The 13318-nt window shown below is 42.9% G+C and overlaps 1 protein-coding gene across 2 annotated transcripts in view; it reads right to left on the reverse strand.

Annotated features, from left to right (window-relative positions):
• The window catches only part of wdr18 (WD repeat domain 18), a 30430-nt gene extending 17222 nt beyond the window's left edge, over positions 1-13208 (reverse strand). For both annotated transcript variants that reach the window (XR_010875039.1, XM_067229846.1), the window contains exons 1-5: positions 12999-13208; positions 12587-12697; positions 12267-12400; positions 8751-8892; positions 2910-3053 (exon numbers count right to left, since the gene is read on the reverse strand). Coding sequence is in view for 1 of the 2 variants with exons in the window: in XM_067229846.1 (XP_067085947.1) it covers positions 2910-3053; positions 8751-8892; positions 12267-12400; positions 12587-12697; positions 12999-13208 (741 nt within the window). In the remaining variant the exon portion in view is untranslated. The remainder of the gene's footprint in view (positions 1-2909; positions 3054-8750; positions 8893-12266; positions 12401-12586; positions 12698-12998) is intronic.
• Between the last annotated feature and the right edge of the window lie 110 nt (positions 13209-13318).

Below are 13318 nucleotides of genomic sequence, written 5' to 3' on the forward strand. Positions count from 1 at the left end.
GTAGCGTAGGTGTGCTGCAGAATACAGAGTATTTAACTCAATTCCTACATTTTAATTGCAAACACATTTTCTTCTTTATTAAAAATAATCAATTGTACTTTCCACTTACACCTGAGGCTCTAAGGGCAGGCTTCTCTCCAATTACTTTAATTACTATCCAATTGATCCTCAGGAGGATAGCTTACCTAAATAATTAAGTTCAAGCAGACGGCTGTTAGAAGTTAAAGTCAATTGAGCAGCGCTTGAGCAAGTCTTGACCTGGTCAGTTCCGTATCAATAATTGCTGCGAGCCAGACTTAAAGACAACTTCAATATGAATCCATTAGATGATTTACGTTCAATCTTTCATCGAATGTTTCATCTATGACTTGGCAGCCATTCTTCCGGATGTCAAACCCATTCCATTCCAGTCAAAGCTGACAAGGTAAAGATAAAACGCCTGAATAAAGACCAGTGGTAAAACAACAACGAGAGATTGAGTTGGACCCTTCACAGACCCTCTCTAATCCCTCCAGAGTTTCACACACTGTCTGCTGACTCTTACCGCTGTAGCCCAAAGGACTATTTACTTTTCACGTCAAGTACAGCATTCAATAAAATTTAAAAAAATCTGTCCGGTTTCTTTTCCTGCTTCGTAAAAACCCGTGCTACATTACGGGCGTCGTCCCATTAGTAGGAAAGCACACACAGCAAAAACTCTCCATCCGAGTGTGATCATCTATAAACCAAGCTGGATTTGTTTCGAGTTGGCTTATCTCGTGACTTGATTTTAAGTAAATTACACAATATTTTAAGAAATCTTAGCAAGTGACATTTTCTTACTGCCCCTCATTTTATACAGTATTTTTGCAGCACTTTCACTTTTCATCATGTCAAGTATAGCATTCAATTTAATCAATCTATCCTGGTTTTACCCTCCCCTGCTGCCTTGAACCCACGGCGTCTTCACATTAGTGGGGAAGTAGACTTAAGACCTACAGGCCCAACGTTGTAAGTGGGAGAACTAATTAGTCAGACCCTGCTAGACAGTGATGATTTGACTCTACACTACACTACACTAACCCCTTTAGGAGAGGGAAAACCAGCTGTAAAGATGTTTTACGAGCATGTGCCACCAGTTGTGGTATGAAGGGGAAAAGGCGGGCGAGGGCATGACAAACTAATGTGATGCTGCATATGGAAGCGTAATGCGATGGATCATGCAAACGTGACATGCAAATGGGGTGAGAGAGTTCCAGAGGCTTTCAGCAGTTTCTAAGCCTCAACTGGGGGCCCTCCATCTGAACCTGCTGGAGTAGCAGGGAGGATAGGAGGAAGGCGTGATGCGTCTATCGTGATGTGGGTGCCTTGGGGGGGGGGGGGGGGGGGGGATCAGACCTGCCTAGTGACTCATTTCGGTTCCCAGTTTTGACGCTGCTGCAAGGGGCCGGGGTGAGAGAAGTTTTAAAAGAGGTTTGAGTTGTTCTGTAATGGAAACTAATGAACGTTTTTTGTGATTTTATTACATTTCATTAACCGGAGGTGGGGGTGAGCATTGAATGCTCAGGACGACCCCTGCTGACTTACATCAATAACACATCAAAACATGCTAGATCGTTTCACTTACATTTGCCTCCGCAACTTTCCTGCCAAATGCTTGAGGAGGATTCCTCTCACTGCGGTGCTTATAAAGTGCTTGTCAAAGCAATAGACTAGACCATAGTGATGAAGACACAATGATTTCACAGAACAAATAGATTTTTTTTTTGGTTACAGTTATTGGCCATTCCCCTCCCCAGCATCTGACGAAGCTCTGCTCAGTACACACACAAAAAATGGCAGCATCAAGAATGATGGGGGGATTACAGTACTAGAGTAAAGTTTATCACTCGACTTTCCTCGCAGTTTGGTTTACTTAAGAGTGTATCGTGACTCAACCATCAGAGTTTTTGCCAACAAACTTTGAAAACTAACTATGTCAGCTCTGAAAGGACATTAAGGAGCTTTACGTCCATTACAGAGACCCCATATGATATTCTAAGACACTAACAAGACACAAAAAATAACTAGGAATTTTCCAAGTTACCTTGGGACTTCACATAAAAGAAGTAGGGTTAACTTTACATTTAGGGGCAACTGACAGGTGATGGATTATTTTACCTTGTTGATGCACATTCCTGTTTCTCAACTGTTTTGACCTCAAGGGGATATTCTTTGTGCTTTTATGTGAAAAAACTAAACACCGATTTTATCTTATAAGGCAACGAAGTTAGCTCAATGTTTGTTTGCGGTTTCTTACATTTTTCAGATTTTGTTCTAAAGGAATCTTTATTAATATGCACTGCTGGTTTTGACATCAAGCGTTATGAATCCAAAATAATGACACATGAATATAAAAATCCCTAGAGCCAACTGTCATGCAGGTATGCCACATATCAAAACCTAAGGCTATAAACTTTGTAGAGTGATCTTTCAGCCTGGCAGGACAGCTGCTTATGTTATTTTTCCTTGGTCTGCACAACTGCCCACAGCTAGCAAAACACAAGCAGGTAAACAAGTACAAAAAAGCACATTTATAATACATTAAATGAAATACATTGTTACAGCTACATTATGTATGCTTTCAGAGTATACCTTATTGAGACATGAAATGAAGTGTCAGGTGAATTTTAAAGATATGTTAACAGGCCTTGTTTAAAAAGTCCTCTGCAATAAATCGTAACTGTCAACCCTATGTATACAGAATAAACGACTTGTTACAACAACAATTATAGGACGTAATAGAACACTACCTGTAAAAGATGACAAAGTAATATTTTGAAAAGAAGTGAACAGTCATCTTTAAACATCAGCATTACAGGGACATTAATCAGTCGAGGTTCAAGGATAAATGTCCAGGCTAAGGTTTGCAGACAGAACACAAGACTTACCTGGCTGCACAGGGACACTTGAAATATGTTGCCGTCACTGCCGCCGGAGAAGAGACAGTACTCGCAGGGGTCAAAGGTGACTGACATGATGCCCACATCAAACAGGACAGACAGGAGCAACTCGCCCGATGACAGCTCCCAGAGCTAGAAGGAAGAGAGAGAGATTAGCCTAACATTTGTAAACGTCTAGGTATGAAGAGTGACCAAATCCATACCATTTTAAGTTTGACGTTTCAAGTTAAATAATGAGAAAGCGAGGTTAAAAAATAGAGTAACAGCGAGGTGTGTGTTGGCTGGGCACACGCTACAACGAAGATCATGACCCTGTCTGTCTTTAAGGGGTGGGCCGTTTCACATCTCAAGGCTCTAAAATCCATCTCAGTCTGCAGAACCTCTGCACATTTCTGTTCCAGACTCAACTTAATGACATAGATAGATCAAATCATTTAGTGGTTATGACACCTAACATTTTTTTGCCAAGATCTAGATGGTCATTCATCAAACCCCAAGCTAATTCATTACTACAGCTTGTGGAGAACAGGGAGGGGGGGGGGGAACTGGGGGGAACAGCTGAGGTAACAGATTTTTGGATCGTAAAGTAAGAAAAAGTAGGGTTGGTGACTTGAGGCAAGTTTTATATAAGGAATGCCTTTTCAGTGATTTACCCCACAATACAAAAACAATGATTTAACAGCCCTGGATAGAGGGCCTTTTAAACATATAAATGGATGTTATACTAAGATTATATTATGATGTTCTTAAGAATTAGACAACCAACCATAACATCCTGTTGACCACCATTTGCAGCAACTAATAAAATGTTATAAAATTGTTGTAAAATGTTTCCTCAGAATACCTCCATCACATTGACTCGTGATGATTCAACCTTCTTTAGAGGGAAAGGAGGGTTTACACATTCTGTCAGGGTTGGAAAGCTATCGAAAGCCTCTCCTCCTTGCTAATAAGCTCTGTTCTCCGGCGTGACCTCCACTTCTCCTTTAGCCAACGATCCAACTCCCTGTCGTCTACAGGGAGGGAGATATTTATCAGAAGAGACTGACAGCCTCTAATCCATAGAGAAGCTGATGATATTGAACATGATGCCATGAGGAGCTGACCAATTTGATCTAGAAGGAACAGGAATAATATTTAGCCAAGACAAAGGAAGAGTACTTCAGGGCAAAATTAGGCCAAATAAAAAAGGGAACTTTTGGCCACTGTACAAAATAATAATGAAGTGCATTAATTTTGCACATGCAACGAAACTTGTTTAATAAAAGTAGGCCTTGCAACGAGAGGATTGTTTGACCTTTGATCTTTTTGTAATGAAGATATCCTCTCTACACAGCCACCTTCTTTTATGTTCAATCATAAAAACTCAAGACCAACTATATAGAATTTACAAACATTAACTTCACGATAGCACAGTTTTCTTCCTTGTTTCATACCTAACAAATATGCAATCAAGTTGTGTGAATCACTCAAAATAATAAATGTATGAACATTAGCCCAATAAAAAAAAAAGTGATACTAGCCGTCATATTGGCAATAAGTACTGAAGATGGTGCACTGCTCATTCTGCCGTGATGGTGCTAAGATACCATTTTCAAAATGAAAGGGGACGGAGTCTACCCCCGCCTGTCAATTAACTACAAACCCACTGGGAAGAAAAGCTGAGTCATAATTATCAAAGCCCCACTTGGGCCATTTATTAAACTTTGATGATATCTGTATCCTATTGTAACAAATCATTTCCTGTCCTCCATGTTCCTCTCCCAATGTAGGGCGTTCGAAAATGTCTAAATAAATCATTCTTTCAGGGTGAGAAGCTCTTCATACTTATGTACAGTGGCCCACTGTATTTATGATTACACCAGACTGTCTTAATCAATATTTAACGACTTCAATAAGCTGATACCCATTACAACTAAATGTAAACAAGGTACTGGATGGCTTATGTACATCAAGCCATCCAGTACCCCTTCCAGGTCCAGCAGATACATCCAGAGTGTGTTCACCAGTTGTCTGGCAATTTGATATGAATGACGAGTACTTTATTAAGAGAACACAAGAATGAAGCATTGAATAAAAAGACGTTCATTAGAGCTGACTCCATTGCACAATTCATGGACAGGGACATTGTTCAAAAGATTGTTCCTGCCCTGAGCAGGTGTCTAATGTTGTTCACGGATCATTTGCAACGCGACTCTTAGAGATGAAACGAGACAAGACCATGATCAATCGTCCACTGATCCATGCGCATTACCATCCCATTTCAGAGGAATACTTGCATCTCCTGCCGCTCCTTCGGCATGAAGAAGGACTGAGGATTTTACAGGTAGAAAAACACAGAATACACGGAACATGCCACTACACTACAAAATGATCATCACCTGTGCTTAACTTCTGTCAACAAAGCACCTTAATACATAGACACAGTTCATGTGAAGGCTAAGCAGGCATTAAATAAGAATCCCCAGCCTGGTTAAACGTAGGTAAACACGGTGACGGGGAGGGGATGTTTTGAACTCACTCAACTGGCCTCGACAAACTGAAATGTTGCTATGTTTTCCAAGAGTTGTGTCAGCCGCCAGCAAGATGGCGTTCTATCTATAACGAATCGATAGGAGCGCTGGCCAAAAGAAAGTCTGAGAGCGATTTCATCACTGAGCTGCTGGTAGCTGTCAGCCAGTCACCGCAGCAAGTCAAAAAGCTAATCAGAGCGTTGAGGCCTCGCATGAGAGCAGTGTGGAGACACGCTCCTCTCTTTCAGACACACCTCTCTCTCCCGCTCTCTCTCCCGCTCTCTCTCCCGCTCTCTCTCCCGCTCTCTCTCCCGCTCTCTCTCCCGCTCTCTCTCCCGCTCTCTCTCCCGCTCACTCTCCCGCTCACTCTCCCGCTCACTCTCCCGCTCACTCTCCCGCTCACTCTCCCGCTCACTCTCCCGCTCACTCTCCCGCACACTCTCCCGCTCACTCTCCCGCACACTCTCTCCCGCACACTCTCTCTCTGGCACTCCCTTTCTCTCTCAGTCTCAGGAGATGGAAGTAGAGGGCAGGGGAAAGAGAGACAGACATCAAACACAGAGCACAAGGGCTTATTCTGTTCACACTACTTGCCTTCATCGCTTAATTAATATTTGCATTCACAGCAGGTGTGCATGCCTGCACCTCAAGGGCCAGAGGGAAAAGGTTTGGAGGAAACATTCACACTGAAGAGAAAGATTCAAAAAATAATGATTGAATAGAAGGAAACCTGAAGACCCTCTTAAAACATTCCAAGAGGCAAAAGGGTGAGCCGCCCAGGATAAGGAGGGGGGCGCGCAAGGGAACCAAATGATTTCGTATTTGTAGAATCTATGCGTGGAAAACTTCATGTTATGATGGCTGTCAACTCTTAATGCTCAAAACTTTGATATTGACTTATGTCGGGAATATTTGGAAGCGGAGTAGACAATGTGATCTGATCACGGCATGTTCGGACGAGAAGTCTGACAAGCCGACACTCTTTGGTCCCCATCGCTGCATTAACAATAAGTCATCTCTCACTACCACTACCCTCTTCAGAACTAGTCTGCAAAATCCAGTTCCTCCTCTACATTTACATTTAGTCATTTAGCAGACGCTCTTATCCAGAGCGACTTACAGTAAGTACAGGGACATTCCCCCGAGGCAAGTAGGGTGAAGTGCCTTGCCCAAGGACACAATGTCAGTTTGCATGACCGGGAATCGAACTGGCAACCTTCGGATTACTAGCCCGACTCCCTCACCGCTCAGCCTCCTCTCCCGGCCTTACGACACCCTCTCCCCAGGCCCCCCCGGGAGCCGCAGGTTGTCAGGGAGTCCAAACGGCATTGACGCTGACATTGAGCTCCCGTGGTCCCTAACGTCAAGAGACTCCCCTATCCCGCACCTCACGCTGCCATTGGCTCCTAACTCGTCAGCCCATCAAATCTGGTCACGCCCCCATTCCCGAAAAAGTAAATCTCCAAAAAAACAAACGTTGCAGGGAACAGCCCTTGGATCAGTCATGCCTGCTGTTGTCGTTTAACAGGCCTGATTACCTCATTACAAATCCTATCAGCGCAAAGTCAATGACAAAGAGCATGAGAGTTCCGCGGAAGGTTCTTTGACGTGATGGATAGACGAAACGCTTCTCTCACTCTCTCTCTCTCTCATGGAATACCTTGTCTCATAGCTTCTAAAGGCTTTTGTCAAACTTTATGGCTGTTGGACATTCATGACTACATATAAACGTTATTGTTAAATCAGCCTCGTCGTCTCCACGAGATGTCATTTGTATTTGTTGAACAGCTTTGCCTCGTACCTCACATGGGAAACATTTGTCACGGACCTAGAAGCGAATAACATAGCAATGCGTGGTCCCTGTTTTTACTGAAGAGTTAGGTGGGCACATTGCACAAGAAAAGGTAAAGGATTCACTGGTGGAAAAGTTGGTTGTCAAACCTGAGGTGCTCTCAAACGTTGGTATTGTGAAGGCTGTGGAACATTCCGGTGGTTCCCGTTTCTTACTGTGCCCTTCGACACAGCGCCCGGCACAGCCTCCACACACAGCTAAACATTCTTTAAAGCTGGTTGGCAGAGTATTGATTGAATCACACAGTGAATAAAATGGAAGAGAAATGCAGGATAAGGCTACGAGCCTGTGACCGGCTGGCTTCATGCTAGAATGACCTTCAATCTCTTCCTTGTGGAAAGAAACAAAAGCGAGTTCACATCACCGGTGTTCACAGTTAAGTCAGACATTGTACTGTAGGGCTTCCAAATGGCAGGATAATATAGTGTGCCTAAACCCAGACAACATTTTAGGTGCTGACTTTTACACACACAGATAACGACTTGATTTGTGTATTTATGGCACAATGAATGGTTACCGGACATGTAAAAGAATAAAAATAAAAATAAAAGGCGTCTAATGCAGTATTTTTCCTATTCAATTATAAGATACAGTTAAACCGCCAACTGATGGCCATTCATCCCAGAGGTGCATCGATCCACATGAGGACACTCCTCTCAATCTAGTCAGAGTGACCTGGCTCCCCACACTTTGCATAACCAGGAGAACTGATTATTTGTAATCCAATTTCGTTTGAAAGGCATCGAGTGCTCCGGGGTCAACTTCCATTACCCTCCGAATGAGATTGTGATGTACGTACGCATTCCATTTAGGAAGCTCATTGGCCACTTTCATATTTAAAATATAATTAAAGGTCTGTTCGATGTTTGACAGGGGAAGTGGAAACTAATAAAACTCATGGTAAGTAGTCAAACTCACTAGTAAAACTCATGTCATTAATTGTCCACGTAATTAAAAGGATGCTTTACAATTCATTTGGGTTTTGCTTGTTGGATTGATGAATGAAGTTTCAAACTTAATACCCTGTGGTGTAGCTTATTAGGTATTCATGATTTTGTATGTGTTTCTTGGCAATTTCTGTCATAAGCTGACATACCTGCTGCGATAAGATGGTTTGTAAAAAATATACTTTTAGTTTTTATGCCTACAAGGTTGATTTCTAGAGTACATGAGAGACTCAATCAAAATGGAGAATATTCTATAATACAGTTCTGACAGGCTGAGGATATGTCTCGACAGTTTGTTGACACAAAGATCTGGCAGATGTCTGTCACAACAGTGATGTTATTAAAATGCTCATCCATTTTCATCAACCCATATATACGACATGTATACGATACTATTCCGCATCCCAGACCCCCAAAAAAATCCAGCATCCACGATCACGCCAACCTATCAATAAACATGACTCCAAACAGCTTTTTGGAGTTGTAACCATTTCAAGTTTCAAACTAGAACGCTCACCTTGACGGTCTGATCCAGGGACGCCGTGGCAACGCGAGCCTGAGGTCCCATGAGGCCGCAGTGGATGTCTGTGATGGGCAGGGTGTGACGGGTGAGGATGTGGCGGGGCTCAGGGGTGTGGGACTGGTCCAGCTGCACCACGCTGGCAATCACAAGACGAGAGGACTTAGTTACTAAAGAGTTATTAGTCATAGTATGGCTAGTCATTAGCATTAGTAATGAAACTGTATTATGCACCCAGCGAAACGATTGCATCGTTCGGTTAAATTATGACATTCTCTGCTGTTTATTTGCTCTCTGTTCCACAGGCATACAGGAGTTGCAATACAACTATTTGTTCCTGGATTGGTGGCAGGGAGAGCATTTGGGCTGAAAAATGCAATTAAAGCCTCCAGAGCACACACAGTCCAGCTCAGGGCTTTCACTGGTTCTGGCATGTACCAGGCCACAACCTGCCAGGACAGGAGGGAGAGGAGATGGAGGGGGAGAGGGAGAGAGAGGGGGGGGGGGAGCTGCATCAGGTAGAAGAACCCGAGAGACAGAAGGAGAAGAGTGGGGGCTTGCGTTGATGAGAGAAGAGGGGACCCAGGCCCCATTCTGTCAGCATGGTGGCGGGAAACACCGGAGCCCTGGCAGGATCTCAGGGGCAACCTGTCTGTGGAAACATCTGCGACAAACAGCACTGATGCACAGGGACCCGCCAGCGCATGGCCCGCAGTCCTGGCATGTGCAGGCACAGAGCGGGGGTGGCATGGGAGGATGGGAAAAGCTGTGGCTTTGTGGGAGATATCGAACGAACTTGTGCTTCTCCTCACAGACTTCCAGCATGTTTTTTTGGAGCCAATTTGCCTGTTTTCTCAATTTTGCACAGTATACAGCTACTGGAGAGGACTCGAGCCACGCTCACTCATTCACCCCTAGGAAGTGGTCGATGAGAGCCACTTAATATTGATGCGTGGGACCAAGGCAGGCCATCCGTCACAGGTGAAAGGTGCATTACCCAAAGCAGGCTGGTGGATGTTTAAACATTCCTCTCGCGGCACCCGTAGCACTTTACTTTTCATGCTACGTTGCGTTCCGCTGTGTCCCTTGAGGAAGGGAAGGTCAAAGCCAGTGAAACAAGTTTTTGGACTTCCCAACTGAACCCTATTCCCTATTGAACCTTCCCTATTCAAACTTGTATTGCTTTCCAAAAGTGACTCATCGAGACTTTCGTATTGGACTTTGTAAATTCAGTTTGCTTAGCTGTCTCAATGCAGTCTTTCATTGATTTCTTGAAATTAAAAAGGCATAATTACCCAAAAGAACAAAGGCGCCCAACAATGCTAAGAAAATAAAATGTGTTTGCGTGTTACCACAGTGAACAGCCTCCACGTGCAAACATGGTTAGCAAGCAGACTGCTGAATGAGGCCTACCCAAGAGAAGAAAGGAGATTTGCGGTGACCCACCATGAAGAAGAGTAGAAAATGCACACCGCATATCCCACCCATTCGACGTGTAGAATTAGAAACACGCTGCATTATTCAGAACGGATTCATGTATTTCCTAGTATTCTTTTCCATGTATTATTACTCAAGGACTGTGTCCTTTTTGGGAGATATGAACCAACCTCTCTCATCACATAAAAAAATCATAAAGGACTTGTTTAACATTCAGGTCCATGCCATACCACAGTTTCAGGTGACCAGGTGAAGGACCGGCTTGCGTAGTCAAGGGACCTCAAGTTCACTTTCAACACCTGAACAGGATCTAGGCTGTCCAGAAGGGATATTGTTATGCATAAGTAACAGACCAGACCTCATATCAATGAAGCCCTGACAATCACATTATTTTGCACTTGTGAAGGAACTTCAAGAGTTAATAAATATAGAAAGATTTCAAACAGCGTTCAGTACTCTACTGCAATGTAGAGTAGCTTACTCCAAAAGGGGGAAATCGGCTTAGTTGTGGAGTAAAGCCGTTTGAAACTACAGTAGCACATTAGAAAAGAAGGCATTCATTGCAAGGCTCCAAGTCACAGTGGAGTTTGCCACTAAACCATACAAATCATCAATTTGAAGTAAAAATAAAAAATAAAATGACCTTCCCAGGCCTCAAACCACTGAAAACTGGGATGAGATCAATCAGTTACACGGATGTTATGATTTTGAAAATTCAGGTGCTCAAAATAAAAATAAAAGACATAACACCCTTTAATGCCTAATGATTTTGTCTCTACTGTATAATTCGCTATCAAAGACAAAGGTATGTAAAAGATAGATGTGTGAATGCAGAAAACATGTCAAAATTAACCTCAGACACAGATACTGTAAGATTCTACCCCTCAGCTGAGCATCTAAACCGCTTCATTTCAAGGTAAACCTGAGATAATATGGATATGACTGCTCTTTTCTAGCAAAAGTTACAGAGGGGATACACCTTATATCTGTTTTTTACACCTGATATAATGTGTACCCCCTCCCCTAACATGCAAAGGGTCTGTCCTGCCATCATGTGTGTTAGGTTTGTTCTTTTGGTCACAATGAACAATAAGGGTGGGGGGAAAAATCGATTTGCATTTGAATCGCGATTCAATCTTTTTTTTTATATATATATATATATATATATATATATATACATATACATAAATGAGTTTACTTAACTGTAAGAAAAACAATAAATGTCAAGGTTTTGACGCATTGGGATTTTTTTCTTCGACACTTAACTGCCTATCACAGTCAAATAGAAACAAGTAACACTGAACAGCAAACTCAAAAATCTAACAAAGCGTGAATCGAAAAAAATCGGGAATCGAAACAATTGTGAATCGATTTTTAATCGAATCGTGACCCCGAGAATCAATTTTTAATCGAATCGTGATTCCACAAATCGATTCGAATCGTGAGGTATCAAAATATTCCCACCCCTAGTAACCACACGGTAAAGGGAATAGTGCCCAGAGGAAAAAAGGCATCCTCAAACCGGTCTCCCAGTCTGTGGTCGCCTGAACTTGCAATAGAAGTCGGACACTGCCACCTAGTGGCGTGAAAGGAAAGTAAAACCGTTCTCAAATCACAACTTCATTTCATCCAACTCGAGTCTTGTGCAAGTCTTTCTCAATCCTCATCCTTGGGATCCCCTGACCTACATGTTTTAGACGTTTCACACACCTAATCCAAACGAATGGTTCGTTATCAGGCTTCTGCTGGCTGTTAAATGACAGATCACTGAAAACCATATGCAGTGTGCACATACAGTTCAACGCAAAGCAACCTGGCATAACAGAACTCTTGTCCTTAGAATTTCAGTGGCCAGTCTGACCCCGTGTTGTTCTGTGCATCTGACAATAAAAGACATGAACTTCTCAGATCTGATAAGATGTACAATAGTAAATCACCTCACAAACCATTCAGACTAGATGATCCAGAGTGTCAAGAGACCAAACATACTGTAACAGACTGATGCAGTCAAAAATGTTAAGACGTCTATTTTTTGACTTCTATATGGAGAGTGAGAGGAGGGATAGAGGACTGTACCTGGCCAAACTCCAGACCAGTGCCAGGTTGTCTTTTCCCCCTGAGATAAAATGGCTACTGTCATCGGTGAACCGCAGACAGGTTAAGTCTTGATAGTGACGACTCAGGATGGCCAGCAAATTCCCAGTGGACACCTGAAACAGGTAAGCAATCAGGAGGCTCTTGTAAATGGTCGTATTGGTTTCATAAGGCACACTGACAAATGTACACACTCTGAAATGTTCTTATGGTCTGCCAGTCTTGGTTATATGCAATAGATTAAGGCATCACTTTAAAGATAGACTATAGATGGACGCAGTGAAATACTACGTGCTTCTTACCTCCCACAAGTAAATAGCTTCAGCAATCCCAGCAACGAGGTACAATCCATTGGGAGACGCTGTCAGGCAGGTTACAATCCCAGGACACACAATTTTCTGTTGTAACTGATCCTGAGAAAAATTGAAAGACAAATGTATTTAAAAACAAATCATGATGAAGCGGGATAGTTTCTATAGAACTGATTCTGTAGTGAACAAAAAGGTTGAGTTAATTATTGAATAAAGCATAGCTAACGTTAACTAGCAATCTAGATAACCGGTAGATAACCCATGCAGTTTAGCTACCTTGCCAATTATCTTAGCTAGTGTTTAGATAGGTAAGGGCTTGTCACTTTGCAGCATAACTGAGCATCAACCGCTAGGCTACATATGGACCACACGCTGACTAACACGTAATGAGCTAACACGCTACCTTTCTTTGGATTTCCCACACGTTGATGAAGTTTTTCCCGAGTTGGGCTCCAAGAATATATTCTCCGTTCAGGACAGTAAGGGACCTTGAAGAGCTATTACCACCACGATATGTCAGTAGATTTGTACCAGAATGGAGCTCAAATACTGCACAATTCCAAAGTTGCCCGGCCGAGTCGGCAGTTACAATTATTTCCATAGGCGCTGACATCTTGCTTTCGGAAGCGCAGATTGTGCTGCACGCTGGCAATGAAACCCCGTTCTTTACGTCATTTCCCTACGAGGGATTGTGGATAATGTAGTCCAGAAAGACATGGTAAA

The sequence above is a fragment of the Osmerus mordax genome, chromosome 26 (genome assembly GCF_038355195.1).
Source record: "Osmerus mordax isolate fOsmMor3 chromosome 26, fOsmMor3.pri, whole genome shotgun sequence".
Classification (NCBI taxonomy): domain Eukaryota; kingdom Metazoa; phylum Chordata; class Actinopteri; order Osmeriformes; family Osmeridae; genus Osmerus; species Osmerus mordax.